Genomic DNA, 20,614 nt, shown 5'->3' on the forward strand with positions numbered 1-20,614 from the left:
CACACCAAACCGATGGCTTGGCTTTGCCAAGGGCTCAAGCAAGCTTTTCCTGAGGTTTCAGATATTCTTAGTTGCAGTCTGCCTAGGACTGTTATGAGTTTAAGTCCTCATCTACACACAGGAAGCTGGGGGGTTTCCATGAGTGTTTCCAGTAGAAGCACAGCCCCCTGGCTTTGTGTGTTTAGCCCAGCTGGGTGTGGTGATCTGCCCTTCTCCTCCACTTCCCCAGAAGAAGCCCCTGGTGGGATGAGTGCTGTATTTCTTACAAGTTGGTCATGTCTGAGTACACGCCGAGCTGAAATAGGCTTTGAGAGAGGCGATTAACAGGCTATAGGAAGCTGAACAAATAGAATACAAAACTGAGATAGAAAACCATACAGAGTCGCCTCTGAGCACTTCTCAAGTGTCAATCTCTGTTTAAAAGGCTTGTGAAGGAAATTGCTCTGGTTTTTAAAGTTATGAAAACCATAGTGTAGAAAACTGTCTGTACTATAAAATACCATGTCCCATCCTTGTAAGCATGTAATAGTAAATATCCAAGGCTGTATGCACTTCAGTATAAAGAGCATTGACGTATGTGTCCAATTAAATTTGTAGTGTTACCAGTGACAGACAACCCTAACCTTTCAACTGGATCTATTTCTTTGTAGCTTAGGCTGGCTAATTTTTTTTTCATGTATTTTTTATCCCTGCAAATTCTCGTTTAATTCTTTCATTCAGCCCATTCTTCAGCATGCTTTTCTTCCCCTAAAACATCAAGTACTAATTGTGAGAAACAGTAATTCAGGGGTAGGAGGATCTGCAAGGGAAAAGCTTTTGGTGTACCCTGTGCCAATGTAGAGAACCAGGGAGCAGATCTGGGGCTGCTGGCTCCCTTGGCTTTGGGAGTTGAGATGGGGTGGGGATGAGAAGAAGACACAGCAAGAAAGCATCTGCTGAAGACATTTTAGATGGCTGCTTCTCCAACTCATCCTTAACAGCGTTCTGTGCCTCAGTTTCCTCACTAGCATAATGACTGCAATCACTTTTATAGACACCCAGACTGGGGTAGGAGCAAGATGTGGAGCCAAGGTAGCTCCATCTTTTCTCCTCTCTAGAGAGCTGCCACTTTTCCTTGTGTTTTTTCTCATCCTTTGTGGTCAGGTCCCTGTTTCAGAGATGAGAAAATGTGTTCCAGTAAGCGGCTGCTCTGTTCTTCAGAAGTCCACCAGATCGATAGGTTGTATATAAGTGTGTTTATTACCCTGATCGACCTCTCTGTTTGATGGGTGAGCTTACAAGCATATTACAGCAGCTCTGCCTTAACACTTTGTAGTCTGGGCACTAACATGCTTCTGAGGAATTTACATTTTAATAGATTTTCCTAAGAAATTATGGGTGCCCCTGCCACAAACCAAACCATGGGAGTTTCTCATGCAGGACTGGGGGAGTTAGCTGTAAAATTTGGAGGTTGCACCAACAAAGGGGCACATGTGCCATGCAGGGTAGGAGACACAAAGATTGGCGTCTGCATCCCGGGTCCCTTTTCTGACCAACCCCTCTCCACGCTCGCGTTTCTTCCCGCAGATCATTTTTGCCGACGAGTGCACTGAGGCCGAAGGGCGGCACTGGCACATGAAGCATTTCTGCTGCTTCGAGTGCGAGACGGTTCTGGGGGGGCAGCGCTACATCATGAAGGACGGGAGGCCCTACTGCTGCAGCTGCTTCGAGTCCCTGTACGCCGAGTACTGCGACACCTGCGCCCAGCACATCGGTACGTGCGCGAGGGCACGGCCCCGCTGGGAGCTTGCTTCTGACGAGAGCTGGTGCTTTAAGTCCTTGACAGCACCGCGGGGCTGCGGGCAGGACTGTGCATGGCTGGGGCGACCAAATGTGCTTGTGACTCTCTCCCATCCCACCAAGGAGGTAACATGGTGATTTATTTGGTTAAACTGCTGTTTATCCCTTTTGGTAGTCAGAGAGGGGAGGATTATCATAGGGCAACTTCAGGAGCAATGGCAGCTAGGGAAAGCTTTCTCTGGCGTAATAAAATTTCTCTGGCACATTTTTTTCCCTTTAAATCTCATTTTCTTGTAAACAGCCTGGCTCTTCAACTCAGATTTTTCCCATCCAAGCTTGGCAAAGGATCACATGATTTGATGAGCTACTGTCAGAAAAGATGCTTGTTCATTAGGCATCATTATTGTTTCTGAGCCTTTTTCAATCAACTTGCAGATAGATGTTCTCAGACAGAAAGAAATAATGCATCAGGGTCAATTTATGTTTCTAGAGCAGTGATTTAAAATGCACTTCAGTCAGGGGGCTCGCTGTCCCCAAGCTGGGTGGGCTGGGAAGCCCCTTGCTGCTCTCCCCAGCCCTCTTTGCCCCTTGGCTGAGCACAGCGAGCATGCAGACAGCCCTTCCTTTGCCATGGAGGTGAGCTCACATGTTCAAATACTTCATATGTTGCAGAGGAAAAAAAAAACAAACATTTTGCTCCCATGCAGCAGCCAGATGGCACAGGGAGGGGAAACACAGGGTTTTCAGTGAAGCACTTGGAGGATGCATCTACTGTGACCTGCAGCACATCCTTCCCAAAATCTCAGCTGCAGAAAGGTGAAGAAGCAGCTGATAATGTTTCTTGCATGGTCCCTTCTCTTACGCTTCCCCCATCTGCTGTCCTTCACTCCAGCTGGCCCACTGGAGCCTGCTGACTGTCAGGTTTTCAGGGCAAAATGTCTGGCTTGGTGCATATTTGCACATTTCTAGCAAAGGAGGGACTGCAACCATTTTGCTGCAAGTCGCTCATAGTGGTGAACAAGGCACTGTGCTGACAAGGTACATAAATCAGAGGTAAGCATGTGATGAAGCCTTGTAAGGCTTGCGTTTGGTAGGTGAGGATGGAGTAAAGAGGCTGCACTCCTTCCCCTGCAAGATGGCTTTGGGCAGTGGAAAAGGAGCTGATAAAATCCCACCCACCGTCTTGTCTCTCTTTTGCTCACAAGTGTAGCACTCCCATTGTATAAAAGCATTTTGCTCACTATAAGGGGAGGAAAAAACCGATTATACCAAACCTAATTTAGCTTGGAATAAAACAGACCATTAACATACTGCTCATTTATAAGTTACCTGGCAGCACTTGGCCCCACAGCGGGTGAGCAGGCACGTGCTGTGCACATGTGGTGTAGCACCCGCCGTGCCAGCCAGCCCACACTGTGCGTGGCAGTTTCTTAGGGAACAGAGGCAGCGAGGGCTTTAGCCAGGAGCAGCAGCTTAAACAAGTGTGTAAATGTTATAATTGAAACCTCAGGAGGTTTGCTCACAGCTCTGACTGAGAGCACTGTGCAGATGTTGCTCCCTGGGGTTTGGCTGGAGGGAGACAGACTGTCTGTATCAATTCCTTTACTGAACCCAAGGGGGGCCTGGTGAAGCAACCCAGGAAATGTGGCTGGGTGCAAGGCAAGGGTGTGTGCTCGACCCCTGGGGCCAGCTCTTTTGAAGCCAAAATAAAGTTAGGATGGGACCACAGTAGCAGCAAGGGACAGGGTTGTCATCTGCTCTGTTACATACTTAACCAAGGCAGCACAAATTCCTCATTACGGTTTAGCTGGAGGCTTTTTTTTTTTTTTTTTTTAATAAGCAGCATATTGCTTTTACTTCAAGGACTTTATGGAGAACTTCTTGCATTCCTTTGCTTTATGATCGGAAATATCCCCATTTAATACAAAATAGCTTGAGGCATGGGTCTGCTGCCTTTCCCAACACTGAGTAACTCCCAAGCAAAGGCCTGGAATTAGAATTGGGAAGAATTAAAAATGAGATTAACTTCATGCATCAGAGAAACCCTGAAAAAGGGCTTTCAAGAGCGAGGCTGAGTGCATGTCACTCACAGGGGATCATAGAGTCATAGAAAGGAACCTTAGAGGTCAACTCATTCCAGCCACCCACCATCAGCAGGGACACTTTCCACTAGACCAGATTGCTCAAGAGCCCATCCAGCCTGGCCTTGATGCAGGTGTTAAGTGCAGTGCTAGATGGCCCTGACACTGTGATCTTCTCCCTCAAGGCATTGACCAGGGCCAGATGACATACGACGGCCAGCACTGGCACGCCACCGAGACCTGCTTCTGCTGCGCCCAGTGCAAGAAGTCGCTGCTGGGACGGCCCTTCCTGCCCAAGCAGGGCCAGATCTTCTGCTCCAGGGCCTGCAGCATTGGTGATGACCCCAACGGCTCCGACTCCTCCGACTCGGCTTTCCAGAGCGCGCGAGCCAAGGAATCCCGCCGCAGCGCCAAGATCGGCAAGAACAAGGGGAAGGGCGAGGAGGGGGCGCGCAGCCCCTGCAACCAGCTGCAGGTCACCTCCAACCGCCTCTCCACCGATGTGGACCCGCTGTCCCTGCAGATGGATCTGCTGAGCCTGGCCAGCCAGACACCGAGCCTCAACAGGGACCACTTGTGGAGGAGCCGGGATGAGCTCTATCACTATGGGGGCAAAATGGAGCAAAGCCAGTCCCAAACCCCCTTGCAGCTTCTCAGCCAGTGCAACATAAGAACCTCCTATAACCCCACCCAGGTCCCAGGCTCGCAGTCGGATTTATGGGCAAAACACTTCAGCAACCAAAAGAGGAGCTCCTCATTGGCCATGAAGAGCCATGGTGGCAGCTTCATCCAGGACTGCAGAGAGGACTACTACTCAGGGAGGCTCCGCTCGCAGGAGAGCTACAGTGACATGTCCAACCAGAGCTTCCCAGAGACCAGAGGAAGTGTCAAAGTCCCCAAGTATGAAGAGGAAGAGGAGGGTGGGATGCCAGCATCACAGTGCCGCACACGTCACCCCATCAGTGCCCTCAAGTTCACAGAGGACCTGACACCCACCGAGCAGACTCCCCGGGGCTCCATGGAGTCCCTGGCACTCTCCAATGCTACAGGTATGTCACCCCTGCTCCTGCCACCCTGAGACCACCCCGGCACACCCTCCATGCAGTTGAATCCCTTGTGTTCTGGTGTCTTCCCAATATGAGGGTAACCAAGCTTGGGGACCACTGCTCAGTGACACAGACTTGTCTGCCTGGTCCTGACAAGCCTGACAGTTCCTCTCCATTTGCTTGCTTGTTTACCAAATGCAGAGCTTTATAGATAGGTGGCCTTTCTGTGCAGCTCAAAACAAATGTTTTCAAAGTCTTTAATCCTCTCTTTTGTGAAGAGAGGGGGAAAATCAAGGCCAACTGCTAACACAGAGGCAGATTCCAGTTTTCAGCACTTGAAGGACTGCTGTCAGCTGCCCTTGCAAGCTAAAAATATTTTTGAATGCCTTGAAATAGGCCCAGTTAACCCCTTTTGAATGTTATGCAGTCCTCAAACACGTGACTAGTTAAAAGAAGTTCCTCCCCCTCTCTGCACAGCTCTTTAATTCCTTTTCCCCAGCCCCTTGGTAGAAACTGCAGGGAAAAGCCAGGCAAGATGCTTGCCCCATCAGGCTGAGCTTGTTTCTCACGAGCACATCCCAGGGTCATATTTCTCAGTCCTCTCACCCTAAACATGTTTGGGTTTCACTCGTGGCTGCAGGGGTGGGTGTGTGTGTGCACGGAGGTGTCTGTGTGCGGCTCTGGTCTGCAGCTGGCGCTGGGCAGGCTCTGTCCTTCCTGCAGCCTGCTCTGCTTCGCTCGCCCACCACAGCTCCCATGTCCCTCAGCACAGAACTACTCAGAAAAGAGAATACTGAGCCTGGTTTGTTCACCAGAGAAGCTGCCTTGCTTTTTCTTTGCGTCTCCCCTGGCTTTCCTCTGTTCCAGCCAGTCATTGCTTGGATTTGGCCAGGTCCTGCATCTGAACCCCTGCAAAATGGAGCCTTTCTGCCTTATTTGCTGGCAGGGAGTGGCCTGTGGGGTGTTTGTGCCTGGTCCTGAGGATCCCCCACAGGTTCCTGTCAATGGGTGGTGAGGATTGCCAAGTCCACAGAGAGCTAAGCCCTCCTGAATCCCAGTTCTGGGCTCTGCCCTGCCTGGATGGACAGGTTTGCACTGCTGTGCCCATTCCTCCTCATCTGGGGTTTGGTGTGTTTGTTTAGGGAAGCTGCCAGCCCCATGCCAAGATGTGAAATGATCTCTGTTTCAGCCAGGATCTCCCTATCCAGCAAGTGGAAAAGCAGGGGAGGGAGAGGAGAAGCTAATGAGCTAGGAAGGGTTTTGCTTAAACAGTCTCAGATATACACAGAGGAAAAATAGATGTGAAATGGCGAGGGAATTGGGAATTGCTCTCCAAAACAGGGTTTCCCTAAGCAAATCTCCACATTTCCAAAGCTTCTTGTGTTCCTGAAAACTTGTATTGTGTAAACCCCATCAGTACAAAAAGTCTTGAGCAACACCAAGCTTGGATGAGCAATCCCTGAGCAGTGGAGAGGTTGTTGCATGCTTTGGAGCTGAAGTGTAACATATTATTGGGGATATAGGTCAAGACACAGAAAATATGGCAAGGCCTCCATATCAAAGTGAAAATCATTCTGCCTTTTATTTTAGAAACCCCTTTTTAAAATGGTGGGAGGGAAACCTCCCAAAGGCATCTGTCTACCATACAGAGCCAGAGTTTGAGTTTTCTCAGGGGCAGTGACTGCCTTAATGTCTCGCTGTGTTCCAGCTTTCTGGAGCAGATGCTCAGCGTGATGAGGCTTGCAGTGAATGTTCATCATTCCTCTGCAGAGTGAGGTGATAATATTTTTATTAATGTGTAAGGTTCTAATAATTTTCCTTGCTCTGGGAGCTGGCTCAGCTGAGCTAGGGGCACTGCAGCAGCAACAGGCAGCTCCCCCAGGGCCATGTCTGCAATTATGGAGGACACAATTATCATCCCATTTAATTGGCAGTGTTTTGAGGACAGGGAGGTTTGGTGACCTGGATGAGGTCTGTGAGAGAGCAGGTTTTTGGTCTAGTGATGTCAGGGCACAGCGTCCCGCTGCCTGGCTTTCCCTGTCCCTGCACTCCCTGCTGTGTTTGATCAAGCTCCCCACAGAGCTCCCCCCCACCACAGCCTGGGGTTCTGGCTCGCCCCATGTCCTCCACCCTGCATCCTCCAGTTCTGCTTTACCAGAACCTCCCAGGCATCCACATACAAAGTCCCTTTGAGCTACCAATGCTGCGCAGTTGCTCCACCTTTCACTTTGAAATAATTAACACCGCATCCATCTAAGGTTTTATGGCATCGCTGAAAACAGTCTGTTTTTTATAGGGAGCTGAAGGGCAAACAGTCCCTGACCTGGAGAGCACATGTTAAAAGCTGGTACCTCCCTGGCAGCAGATTTTGCTGTGATGTTTCTACTAAGACTTAACTGCTAATTAGCCAGATACAGTCAGTAATGCAGATAACTCAGGGCTGTGCAGCAGTAATCCCTGTCCTTTGGCCGGAAGGCTGCCTGCCGTGAGCAGATGTTGTTCCCTGTAATATTTCATGGTCAGCCATTGTGTGGGTCAAGATCTACGTGACCCCAATCTCCTGCAAGACCCCAGGTTTCTACCTTACCAAAAGGCTCTATTTAATCGCTTTAAAGCCAATTCCCCACGGGTTAGTAAAGAGGTGAGACACCATGTTAATCCTGGGCACGTGCCCTTACAGTGCTGGGTTGTGCTCTGCTGTCACCATGGGCAGTACTGCAACAGCAGACATGTGAGTGGCAGAGGTGGCTGTGACCCTGCTTGTGCTCTGTGTTGGGGCTGGAATTAGGTGGGAGTGTCTCTGCTGTCCTCTGGTTTGTGCGTGTGTATTTGTCACAAATGCTGATGGGATTTAAGCACATCCAGTGGCAAAGGGCAGTGTCTCCTGCTGGTGGAGGGCATCTCTCCTTGCATTCCACGTTTCTATTTGAAAATCCCTATTCTGCCATCAGCTGAAGGCTACAACAGACTCCAGTCTGCTACGGCTTCTTAGAGACTGTATCCTCCTGCAATACGTGGCCATTAGATGGAGAAGCAAAAGGGAACAGTATTTCTCAGCTTTTCTGAGAGAGAACTCATTTTTGCTGATTTTCTATTATCTTTTATGTTGTGCTTCCATTGTCTATTTTTGGGGGTTTTGGATTGTTGGGGTTTTTTAATGGCAGTAACAAGAACAAAAACCAGTGGATCCTGTAGCAATGTTTGCCTTGTAGCTCCCTGCATTAAGCAGGGACAGTGCTAAGATGGAATTTGTCCAGGAAGGTTTTCTCATGATGAGAAGCCTGATCTTACCAGAGGTTAATCACTTCCCAAAAGACACTTGGCCCATCAGCCCTGCTCCCTGTGTTTGTGTTTCCCTCCAGAAAGGTTTTGCAGTCACTGCATGTGCCTGGCAGTGGAATTAGAAATCAGGAGCTGAACTCTGCTGATTCCAAACAGTTATTTCCACAAAAGGACAGCTGGTCAAATAGCCCACTTAAGAAAATACCTGCAGGCTAAATGTTGTTCTGTAGGAACAGTCCCTTTGTGTGCTGCTTGCAGAGACCAGGAGCCTTTTGGAGGTAGAAGTCACATTGAATGGTGACACTGCTGTGTGCAAAAGGAGAAACAGATTTTAAGGATTCCTTGAGAAAATGAGTTTGGGTGAGGGGAACATCTGTAACAGGCATAAATCCAGTTTAAAAATATGTTAAACTGGTGCTGTTACAGGGTGAGATGTGATTTCATTTGTATGGCACACACTTGTGCTTGTCATCATGTGTTGTGTGATGCCCAAAGGCCCCAAATAGTTTATTTTTCCAGACTAGACAACTGTGACATAACCAGAAAGAGGAGAGAACAGGGCTGATCCCTGCATGTCTGAGCTGCAGAGTGACCTGGCAGCATCATCTGTCTCCAGTCCCTTTTCTTCCTCTGCCTGCAGAGGAGCTAAAAGCTGCAGGGCAAGTGAGGGTAAGAACAAGCCCTGACTAAGGACCAGGATTATATTTTCTGGAGAGACATTAATTAAGCCAGCCTCTCCTGCACTGGGGGCTTAGGAGCAGCTCCTGAACACCCTCAGGGATGGCAGTGAGGGGTCTGGATGCTGGTCTCCTTCCCCCTGTGCTGGAGAGGGGCAGGTGCCCCAAGTGCTCCAGCTGAGTTATGCAATCCAGAAAGTGAAACATTGGCTGTTCCTGAGTTTTTCTATGAAAAAAGGAGGCTCCCAGCTCTTCACCATGTTCTTATCACTCTCTTTCTCCCAGACACAGCCAGCACAAAACTACTTCCAAGCTGGAAGATCAGATCCCTGGGGGGAATTCTTGCAATTTTGAGGCACAGGTATAACATTTCTTAATCCAAAACAGATCATTTCAAAGCCGATGTGAAGATAGAGGTTTTCCACCCCAAAGGCCCAATGCCAAACCACTGTAAAGCTGTCAGGAACATTTCTTCTCCCCCTCACTTACCTTTTGCCACTCAACAGTGGGAGGTTTGGTGTGCCTGCTGCGGGGGCCAACCTCGTGCACGTCCTCACCCCTTCAGTGTCACACATGGACAGTGCAGAGCAGGTGGGGTAATGCAAACCAGAGGGACAACCAAAATTGACTTCTGGAAGATGTTATTGGTGGAGGCATCATCCCCAACATGGCTTGTTGGCCATCAGCTGGGGAGGATGCAGGAGATTGGAGTGCTGATAAAGGAGCTATAGGGGGACTTCTAGGTTAAAATCCAACTCTTTTCCAAGCAGCGAGGGACTTCTTCCACCAAGCTGGAAAGGACTGATTGGGTGGGAAATACCCAATGACAGTCATGGGTCACGCATGGGGACATACCATGGGAGGCTGGTGGGACTGTGACCCACTTGGTGGGGGCTGTGCCTTCCCCCAAATTGTTTATTTTCCATGATTTCCAGTTACATGAAGGTTCTGCTTTATTTCTGCATGCCCTGAGGTCGCTCAGAAGTGAGACAGGGCTGAGCTATAAACAAAGCTCTGTGCAAGCTGTTTCTTCTTAAATTTCTTTTTAGTTCTACAGATTGACCTTGAAATAAACCCTGTTTGAGGGGTGCTGAGGATGCCTGGTGCTGTATGAGAGAGAAGGCTCTGGCATAGGGGACTGGACACAAGAGACACTGTGCTGTACCCTCCTGTGCATCTCTAGCTGCATTTAAACACTGGCTGTCGGGGTTGGGTGCTGGGTTTTGGTGCTGCCAGGCACCTCTGTGGGGCTCTGTGGTGAGAGCTGTGATGCACAGATGTGTGTGTCTGCTGTGATAAATGTTAAGGCAAGAAGCAAGCGTCAGCATAGCCCTAGTTGTTTGCAATATCCTATGTCAGGATATTTTGCATTCCCTGGCTGGTGCTCTCCTGCAGTGCGATGCTGGCTCACCCCGTGTTAGCACAGCTTCACGGGGAGTTTGATTTAATGGGGGCTGGGAGCTGCTTCCCCTCATGGGGGGCTCCATTCCCAGCCTCACACCCAGCCCACGCGCTCTCCGGGGCCTCTCTGCTGTCATTTGCCGAGTGCTTTAATAATTCATCGTGCAACTTGCAGCCCCCGTTTAGCAAAGCACACGGCGGGACTGAAGCGCCTCCGAGTGCTTTGTTGTGGCAAGGTTGTAGAGGTGATGTTCACCAGGCGTATCTTTGTGCTGTGGCTTTGCTTATTTGGATGTTAATTCCCTTGGCAGTGTTTATGGGATAAACATGGTTCTCAGGAGGGGTGGAGACAGACTTCAGAGGGGATGGTACAGGGTGTTCTTAGCAAACCTGAATGTTAACCAGAAACCTGCTTGGTTTTCTTGGTGCTGCAGCTAGCTCCACTTCTTTATCGAGCACCCAGAGCCGAGCTGCAGCTTTCCCTTGAGCCCATTGGAAAAGCACATGTTTCCATGGCTGCAGGGTGAAATACTGAGCCTGGCAGCCCCATGCAGTGGAGAGCAGCAGCAGAAAAACCTGCTGTGTCTACGTGTGCTGTGGTGCTGGCACCAGACTGGCTCCAGGACGGCCACTGGCCGAAGCACCGTGCTGGAGGCAGCAGTGACATCTCTTCCAGTGCATGAGCCTCTGGGGCAGCCAACAGTGGATGTGCTCAGAGTCTCAGAGCATCATGCAGAAGTAAATTTTGGTGGGGTCAGCATGTTATACCTGGGTTTGCACCCTTGGAATGGTCTTGGTGACATGGTAACAACCATCCCACACCGCAGGGCTCCTGCTCCCTTGGATGGCCTTGGGAAACAGATTCTCACATTTCTTTGTTGGGAGAAAGTCAGGGCTGCATGGTGGGGTCTCACCTCATGTGCTCTTCCAGACTGCAGCTCTCTTGGGTTATTAGCTGTCTTCCCAGATGAAACACTTCATTAAGCAGGAGCTGCAACAGCTGCACATAAATACTGGCAGCTCAGGAAGATGGGGCCTCATGGATGGGTGTAGCTCTGGAATGGCAAATGACCTCAGGAGACAGGGGTTGGTGCCACCTTCGCCCCACCCAGGGCAGTGTGGGACCAGGAATCTGGAGACACCCTGCATGTGCCTGGGCACCCACTGCCTTTGGGTGCCAGGGAAACCCGCTGGTGCCAGAGCCTGCCCGAGTCACCTTCTGCTGTGATTACACAGGAAGGGTTTTCTTCTTCTCCAGTCTGAAACTTTTGTTGCAGGAGTCAGCAGACCTGGAGAGTAATGTGTTTGCTCCTCTTTGCAAGCATTTTTTTCTGCCTTTGAAGGTTGTTACTATATCCCCTTCAGCTTTCTCTCCTCTAGACTAAACAACCTCTGCTCTTTAAAACTTTATTCCCAGGTCATGTTTTCTAGATGAAATTTTTTTAGACAAATGGTTATTGCTATCCCCTGATCTCACTGCGGTCAGACTGGAGCACTTTTGGCTTGTTCCCACTATGCCTCCTGAGGTCTTGTGGCTCCACAGAGAGCCATAGAGGAATATTTTGAGACCTTAGAAAGACTAATCTGGGCCTAGCCCTGCTCATGATGCCTTGGCATAAATGTTAACTTCAGCCTGGAGACACCTTTGTGTTTTGCAAGGATTCTGAATTGCATCCTGGACCTGTAATCTGCTGTGGGCACTATAAGAGCCGTGCAGAGCTCTCAGTGCCTTCAGCTGGAAAAGCAAAGCTTTGCTCCTGAGCGAGTGGAATAAATCCTCCACTGTCACCTTCAGCAGATAGTTTCCCTCTCCCAACTGCACAGCTTGCTGGGTCACTTCCAAGCGGGGCTCCCAAAAAAAAGGCTTGTGCATGTGCAGCCTGCCCAGTCTACCTGGGAAGACACAGCATAGAGCCTTTTCCACTCTGTCATATGGAGAGATGAAGCCACTGGATATTGGACTGGCTTTGCATCAGAGCCTCCTGAGCACAGGTTCCATCAACCCAAGTTCTGTGCGCTGGCAATAGCGATGGACATGTTCAGTACTGGATTCCTCTTACAATCAGCATTTTCCCAGCGAATCAAGATCTCAGAATATTTGTGCTTCATTACAATCAAGCTGTCTGAATGAGCAGCCAGAAGCATCCCCATGACTGATTAAACCTCGCACTCTGAGCATGAGCCATTCATGTGGTCACAGGATCCTTGTCTGAACTCACTGCCCCGTGCTGTCTTCTAAGGGGAAGAGACTAAAGCACTCATGGTTGTCTGCTGGAGGTGTATGAGGGGCTGCAGACACTTGTCCTGCACCAACTAAAGCAGTGAAGCTCTGGCTGTGCCCTTCCCAAGCCGAAGCACCTCATTTATCACATCTTGCTTTACACAAAATGAAACAGGTTTCCCTCCTGGTCGTCCTGCTTGATCTTGGCCACATCATTCCTGTCTGTGATGTGAAGGATGCAGATATGTCTTGTTTAATTCAAAAATACTGTTTCACTCTTGCCATGTCTCCAGAGCCTGTGCCCAGACACTTGTTTTATTCTTGCTGGATGCAGGAGCAGAGGAGGGAGATGGCTGTGAGGGGCAGCTGAGACACACAGGTACCATCTGATATGGCTGGCACTGGGAGCAAAGCACCAGCTCATGCCACACCCCTGTGAGTGAGGCAAGGTCAGCCCCTTTTTAATGATGCTGCCAAAATCAATGTGTTGATGGCACAGAAGTATCCTGTGGTGTTGGAGCTGTATTTCTGCACAGCACTGCTGTTGCTCGTTCTTATTGTAGAGCTGCACCGGCTCCCTTAATGAAGTGCTGCATAAATGTCACCGAGGGCTCATTTTCCTTGGTGTCAGCTATTGTCTGACAGATGTGATTAAGGCCACATTGGGCTGTCAACAGCCATGATTCTCATTGTGATCAGCTCTGCCAGCAGAGTCCCGCTGTTGCTCCGGCTTTTCAGGAAGTCTTGCACATGTTACCAAGTTGCTTTTCCCTCCCCAGGTGCTGCTGGGCTCCTCCACAGTGCATGGGGAGCAGTGCCTGATGTGACAGATGCCTTCACTGGCTTCACAGGCAGAAAATCGCAGCTCCAGCGAGAAGGAGAAACATAATGGGAGTGTGGAGTGTGGGTGGGCAGGTCTTCAAAGGGGACAGGAAGCCCATCCACAGGGCTTTTTCCAAAGGGCAATGAGTGGGGTTGGGCTTGCTCACTCAAAGTCAGTGTGACTTAAGGAGGAAAAAAGTAAGCATGAAGTTGACTTAAAAAGTCAAAAAAACCATGGCTTTCCCTTCTTTTTAACCCAGCCTCTCCCTCTTCTTGTGGTGTTCAGGGATCGCCTTCACTTTACCTTCCTCTGTAATCATAAACTCCAAAAACATCCCCATTAACAACAGAAAAGCAAAGAAGCTGGGACTCGGGGAGCAAAACCAAACCCTGTGAGGGCCAGGCTAAAGCTCTCCATGATGGCACCGAAAGCAGGGTTTGGAAGACTCTGTCCAGCTTTGCAGGTTCTGTTGATCTTTTCAAGGCTGAGCCCAAGGAAACCCTGAAGCAGCTCATGAATGGGGTTAGTGACAGCAACCCTTGTTCTTGTTCAGGTTTAGCAGCAGCAGCTAATGCGAAAGGAGCCAAGCTCTTGATGAAATGCAAGCAGCTTTTGTTAAGGGAAAAAAGGCTTTATTCTTGAATTGTGGGCTGGGTTGTTATTTTTTATAATTAATTTACAAAGTCATAAATGGTTAGTGATTGCATAAAGGCTGTGCGTCATGTTGGAAATTCTGCTGACGATGCACAGTGTTGGGTCTGCACTGGGATGTTGTCGGAGAAGGGACGGGGAGAAGGCTGCCAAAGCAAACATTCCACATTTGATTTGGGATGGAACAGATTTTCTTTGAAATAACTTGCGAAACATCTTGTCCTGAGCTTGCAATGCAACCAGTGACTGCTGCCAGTTGTCAAGCCAACGGGGAGATAGTCAGAAAATAGTCAGGAAACACCCATGAAACAAGCCAAGGACTAGGGCACTGTGGGGTGCATTGAGTTTCTTGTTGACAGGCAGGTGCTGAGCAGACACCCCACTTCTTCCCTGCCGCCAGGTGAAGGCTTCCTGGGCTGAAGGAAAGCACCTTGCAGGAGCTCAGGGCTCGCTGGCACATTGGAGAGATCTAATGGGTCACATTCCCAAGCAGGGCAGCCCATCAAGTTGGAGCTCACGCTTCTGGCTCCTGCCCATGCACAACTCCTTGGATATCTGCAGGGATAGTCTGACCCTCCCACTATTTTGCTGCTCACAGGGAGCTCCAGCAGACCCTCTGGTGCTCGGGCGTTTCCTTCCTTCCTGGGAAACCCAGCTGCAGCTTTGGCCTCTCCACGGGTATCATTCAGGGGACCTCTGAGGTGCTGCATAGTGAGAACCCTGAATTAAGTCAGTGGCTGTGTTTTCATCTGCCACTGACGTTGTTTAGTCCTCCAAAATGTGTTGTCATTGCAGAAGGTGTGAGTGCTGGATCATGGCACCCTAGTTAGCTCGGTGTGCAGGAGGCCTCAGGTTACCTCTGACGCATGATTTCTCCCTGGCATCGTTGGTTATTCCTATCAAGTCGCAGACAGTGTAGACATATGGGAAAGGAAGTCGTGAAAAGCAGCTTGGAATCCAACTCAAAACACCTTAAATTGGTGTGATTTCCCCAGAGGAACTGCCTGCTCTTTATAAAAAAATTAAAGTCCTCCTCTTAAAAAGGGCTCTTTAGGACAGGATCAATACCACTGAGTTACTTTTTAAAGCAAAAGTCTTGGGCCAAAACCAGCCTCCACCCTGCATCTTGGCTGACAGAAAATTCTCTTTCTTAACTTCTTTTTTTTTCCCCCTTTGCCCTTTTCATGCAAAGGCCTCTCAGCAGACGGTGGAGCCAAGCGCCAGGAGCACCTCTCCAGGTTCTCCATGCCTGACCTGAGCAAAGACTCGGGCATGAACGTCTCGGAGAAGATGAGCAACATGGGCACCCTGAACTCCTCCATGCAGTTCCGCAGCGCCGAGTCCGTGCGCAGCCTGCTGTCAGTGCAGCAGTACCAGGACATGGAGCCCACCCTGCACGACCTCGCCAGCCCCCTCGGCTACCAAGAGCGGCCGTCGCACGGGCGGATGCACCAGAGCTTCGACTACGGCAGCGGGGTGCCCGGGGGCAAGCTGGGGGCGCAGGAGATCCCGAGGCACGCCCCCATGAGCGAGCGCACGCGCCGGAGAACCGTGCTCCGCGACGACGACCGGCACTACCGCCCGCACCGGCCCCGGCGCTCCCGGCGCTCCCGCTCAGACAACGCCCTGCACCTGGCCAGCGAGCAGTGCTACCGCCTGAAGGAGAGACCCTCACTCCGAGCCAGGGACGACTACGACCCGTTCATGCACCAGAGGAGCTGCAGGGAGACGATGGAGCAGGGTCCCTGCAGGGATGTCTACGGCCACTGTCCCCGGACGGTGTCGGATCTTGCCTTGCAGAACCACTTGGGCGAGAGATGGGGGCCCTACTTTGCCGAATACGACTGGTGCTCCACCTGCTCCTCCTCCTCGGAGTCCGACAACGAGGGCTATTTCCTCGGGGAGCCGATCCCGCAGCCTGCCCGCCTCCGGTACGTGACCAGCGAGGAGCTGCTGCACAAGTACGGCTCGTACAGCATGCCCAAGTCTTCCACGGTGGGGGCCAGGGGACAGTTGCACAGCCGGAAAAGACAGAAGAGCAAGAACTGTATCATATCCTAATGGCATCCTTGCCAGGCACCTTGGGAGAATGTAAATTAACTCACGATCTTGCACTGTTTTAGATCATGTAAGTGCTTTTATTGTAACAAAAAAAAGGCCCGAAGAGTAGGGATTTGTTAAGAAGGTTATAGACCGGCTTCTATAAATAGTCATAATCCTGGGCACAGTGAATATATTTTGCACATCTAACTTTGGAGATAAAAATTTTAAAAGTTCACTTTAGCCTGTAATATTTACCCAGTAGTTTCTCTTCCTTCTCCCAGATACTGCCACTCTCTTGAGCTCTGTTTGTCCGTATGTTTTGGTTGCCACTGTTGACTCTCAGCATCAGTTTGCTGGTAGGTTTTGCTTTCCACCACATTTTTGTTTTCCATTAGCCATGTTGGTAGGTGATTTGTCTCTTGGACAGTGTGGGAGCCTAAGTTATTTCCATGATTGTTGTAAATGCAATGTAAATGAGAGTTTGGAGAAAATATTTTTGTATTTTGTAATATCAGAGGAATTTCTATATCTTAGGAGTCACTGGGAAAATGCATACACGTTCAGAATTGTTTTTGGTCAGAGCTAACCAAACAGTACTTTGGAACCCCCTTTCCATTTCATCATCACTTAAGTTTATCAGTGAGAGTCTGAGTTTTCATTGGTTTTGAGGGTTTTTTTTTGTTTTAACCCTTTTTTTCTGTTTATTTGTTTTGATCCTGGTCAATAAACAGAATGTTTTTTGATTCATTAAATCTTGACAAGCCTCAGTGGCATTTTGAAGCCTATGATTTGCAGGTACACTCCATCAGTCAGATACAGGAACCTCTGACAGCTGCAAAAGGGCCTTTTTTTTAAAATTATTACTATTACTAAATAGGAAAGACCAGAACTACCAAATGTCTGCAACATTGTAAATTACCAAAGCTGGAGAAGGAATTTCACACCTCTGTAGAGAACGCTGAAGTTACTAAACATTGAACTATTATTTGGAGTAAATAAAGTGTAAATGGTGCAATTGTGTGATGTCAGCATGACGTTGTTTTGAATATAGACTTGTCTTATGGTGCTCTAGTCTCCTGGGTTAACTGCTGTTCATTACCAAGTGGAAGTCTCAGTATTGCCTCCTGCCTACGACATATGAGAACACCTGCAAACTGCTCCCCATGGGCCCCTCCTGCCTGGCAAGATGCCCTCGCCCCTCTGGGGTTGTTTGTGGCCAGGGCTCGTCCCCTGGGGGGCTCAGCCCAGCCCCTTGCTGCGGCAGAGGGCCCCTACATAGGGCTCAGCTGTGTTGTATTCTGGTGGATGTGAGTTTGTTCTCTGTGTGCTTTAATCCATTGGGGTTCTGCCATCCCAGCTGCAAGCCAAGGCCAGGTTGTCCCAGTGCTTCCCATAAAGGAGCAAGTTTGCAAAAGGGGCTCTTGGCACCCAAAGCACCTGTGGGGGTTCAGATAAGGCTGGGCTTTGAGCCACAGGAGGGCTGAGAGCTTAACCAGCTGTATTGCCCTCGGCCCATGTGCTGCTGGCACCTCAGGGTGTCCCTGCACCTTGAGGCCAGCCCCTCCCTGCACGCTGGGAACGTGGATCCCTGCAGGGATGGCACTGGCAGCCCTGGGCACACACAGGGACACCCCCATGCCTACCCAAAGCAGCAGATGCAGAAAAATCTAGAAGATGGATGTCTCCATACCACAGACTATTGCTAGGAATTTTTTTGTTGTTTGTAAAGGACAATGTGATAATTATTATTCCTTTAAAAAGAAAAAAAAATAAATGATACTTAAATATATTTAAAAAAATGTTTTTTCCAGTTGGAATAAATGGAAATATTCATCCAAAGGGAAGAGTCTTGTGTACATTTTTTGCTCTTAAGGAGTGTTGGTTAATTGTGAGTAGAAGACTTGATTTTTACTGAGCTGGTCTTGCAATAAAAGCACAAAAACCAGCTCAGCTCCATCGTTGGCATGGTTTTGGTGGGCAGGGAAAGCTGGTGGAAGAGCTTCTCCTGCACACCACACACCTTCCCCAGGGTTGGTGACCTGCTGTGGTAACATCTGGACCCATTACTTCTTGTTAAAAAAGCTACATCATAGATTCATCTAGGCTGGAAAAAAACTCTAAAATCATTGAGCAAGAACAACCAAGCACCACTATGTTCACCACTAAAGGATATTCTCAAGAGCCATATCCACACAGCTTTTGAAATCTTCACCTGGTAAAAGCCAGCACAGCTCAGCTGAAATCCCTGCTGGGCCTTTGGCATACTGGGGGAGACTATCAACCTGAAATGCATAAATAACAGCCTTTTCTTAGAAGTTCACAGATTTTCCCATGTTTTCTAAAACAGACCTGTTAAGCTGGATAGGGGTATTGCTTACAACAACAAATATGACACTGTAACTACAGGTTATTATCTAATTGGAATTTAATATGTACAGTTTAATTTATTGTCTGTGATTAAAAGCACAACCAATGTCTGTCAGCTCTGGTACAGCTGAGCTGCTCTTGTGCAGCAGGAGCTTGGATTGCTCAGCAAATGGTAAAAAACTAATCCCCAGCCTTTCCCCTTTCCCTGCTTGCTGCCTCTCACCAGGGGTAACAGAACAAGTTCAGTGACTCCTCGCAGCAGAATTGCAGCACTCTGCACATGCAATTTTTGTACTAAAATCCCAGGCACAGTGCATCTGTTCACATGATGGTTTTGCTGCTGGAAGCAACTCTTCAAAATTTCGTTCTCACTGCAGAGCATCTCTGCATCTCTGCAATGCACTCCAGTTTTAAAGCAGTGCTGGAATTGGAACAGATGGGCAACAAAACAGGGGAGAAAAGAGTCTCTCGGGTGATGCTCCCCTCGGATGGACCCTTCACCAGCACCTCAGAAAAGTGGCAGATCACATTTTCTAGGAAAGTCAGAGTTGGTACAAATTTCAGCAATAAAGGCAAATGCAGCTTCCAAACACTTTTGATTTTTCATATGGGCTCCAGAAGTCCAGTACACTTTGAAGCACGTGATTGAAAAAGAAAATAGAAGGGGGGTTTTTTTGGGTTGTTTTTTTTTTTTTTCTGCTTAGCCCAGTTGGAGTATGATTAACCATTTCTGACAAACCCACTGAGCTTGAGGGATGGAGCTACAAGTCTGTAAAATCTTGCTCCATTGCCATCTGGCCCTGCTGATTCTCCTCTCTGTGCCCACTGCACGTGGAAGCGGGGCCCATGTGCTGACGTTTGCTTTTGCGTCTCCAGAACTGCTGAAGGTGACACCACCTAAAGCTTGGGGTGAGTGTCAGTGGTTCCCAGTTTCCCTGGGGTCACCTGCAGTTTCCCTGGTTTGGCCAAGCAGGAAGCTTTTTGCTGGGCTCCTCCAGACAGCTGTGCTGCAGAGCCAGCCTGGCACACTGTCATTGTTGCTTACAAAAATAATTAAATCTGATTGCTAAGATCTATTGCTACCACAATTTTCTTCTGTAAAATATCTCTTTTATCCCCCTTTTTTTTCTCCAGAAAGTCCTTGGCAAAACCCACCCAGTGTTACCATGGGATGGGCTGGTGTTAACTTCCATTGCAAAGCCAAGGTTCACATCAAACACTTGGCTGTGAGGCGTGTGATGGTGGGAGCACAGCATCCTTCACATCCATGTTCCCCAGCAGACATGGGGGGCTCCCTAAGGTCCCTGCAACACCTGAAATGCCCCAGGACAACATGTTGGCCCAAAAGCCACTAAAACTGTGCAGAGAAGCTTCCAGCACACTAAGGCTTGTTTTTCAAGAAGCCAAAAGCCACACAGCCTTGAACCTGGCAGATACATCATTAATGAGATGAGCAAAGCCTCTGCAGAAAGATCAGAAGTGTAAAGTTAGAAATGTTCAGCAGCACCTTGTCTGGAAATGATGATCCACAGATAATCCCACATTTGCTAAAGGCCCAAGTGGCTCTGGCTAGCCCAAAGCACTCACTGGCTTTGAAAACCCAGTTGCTTTTGAAGAGAGGGACAGCATTGCTGAGTGGAGGGTTAATAAATTACATCAGCTTGGCAAAGACCGACTGCTCCTGAGAAACAGACACATGTTTACCCTCACAATTTGATACCCTAAAAATCCATGCCTGTGCAGTATGGGCTGGCAGCACCCACCTGGCACTGCTGCTGTGCCCTTTCCCCAGCTCTCAGGTAGTCTGGGCTCCTGGGCTTTGAACTGCCCTGGTATCTGATGAACTTTGCTCTTTCAGGCTAAAAAAAGCTCCCAGTTCCTTGCATTTACATACAATTACGCTATTCTTGAAATCTAGGCTGTCCTCGTTCTCCTGAAGATTATCTGCCACCTATTAGATGACCATCCTTCATGTCTAGAAAAGCTCATTAACTTAGAGTAATTCCAGAGGATTTTATTTTAAAGGTTATTTTTTTTTTTTTTTTTTCCATGCAACACACTTTTAACCTAGATCCTTAGAACTATTTAGGAATTCAGATTCAGTTTGATTACAAAGAGGAGGCACTGGAGAGCTGGGGCCCCTTTCCAAAAGCATCCACAAGTGGTGACATTTTAGTGCAGGGGAGAGGAAGGAAGGCAGGAAGGCAGGAAGGCAGGAAGGAAGGAAGTTGCAGAAGGAAGGA

The 20,614-nt window shown here is 49.0% G+C and overlaps 1 protein-coding gene across 2 annotated transcripts in view; it reads left to right on the forward strand.

The window, feature by feature from the left end:
• Positions 1–17,843, forward strand: part of PRICKLE2 (prickle planar cell polarity protein 2) — a 103,947-nt gene extending 86,104 nt beyond the window's left edge. For both annotated transcript variants that reach the window (XM_053954028.1, XM_053954029.1), the window contains 3 exons: positions 1,567–1,753; positions 4,046–4,909; positions 15,154–17,843. In XM_053954028.1, coding sequence (XP_053810003.1) covers positions 1,567–1,753; positions 4,046–4,909; positions 15,154–16,022 — 1,920 coding nt within the window. In that variant the 3' untranslated portion in view covers positions 16,023–17,843. The remainder of the gene's footprint in view (positions 1–1,566; positions 1,754–4,045; positions 4,910–15,153) is intronic.
• The last annotated feature ends 2,771 nt before the right edge of the window (positions 17,844–20,614 follow it).

Source organism: Vidua chalybeata, chromosome 12 (assembly GCF_026979565.1).
Source record: "Vidua chalybeata isolate OUT-0048 chromosome 12, bVidCha1 merged haplotype, whole genome shotgun sequence".
NCBI lineage: Eukaryota > Metazoa > Chordata > Aves > Passeriformes > Viduidae > Vidua > Vidua chalybeata.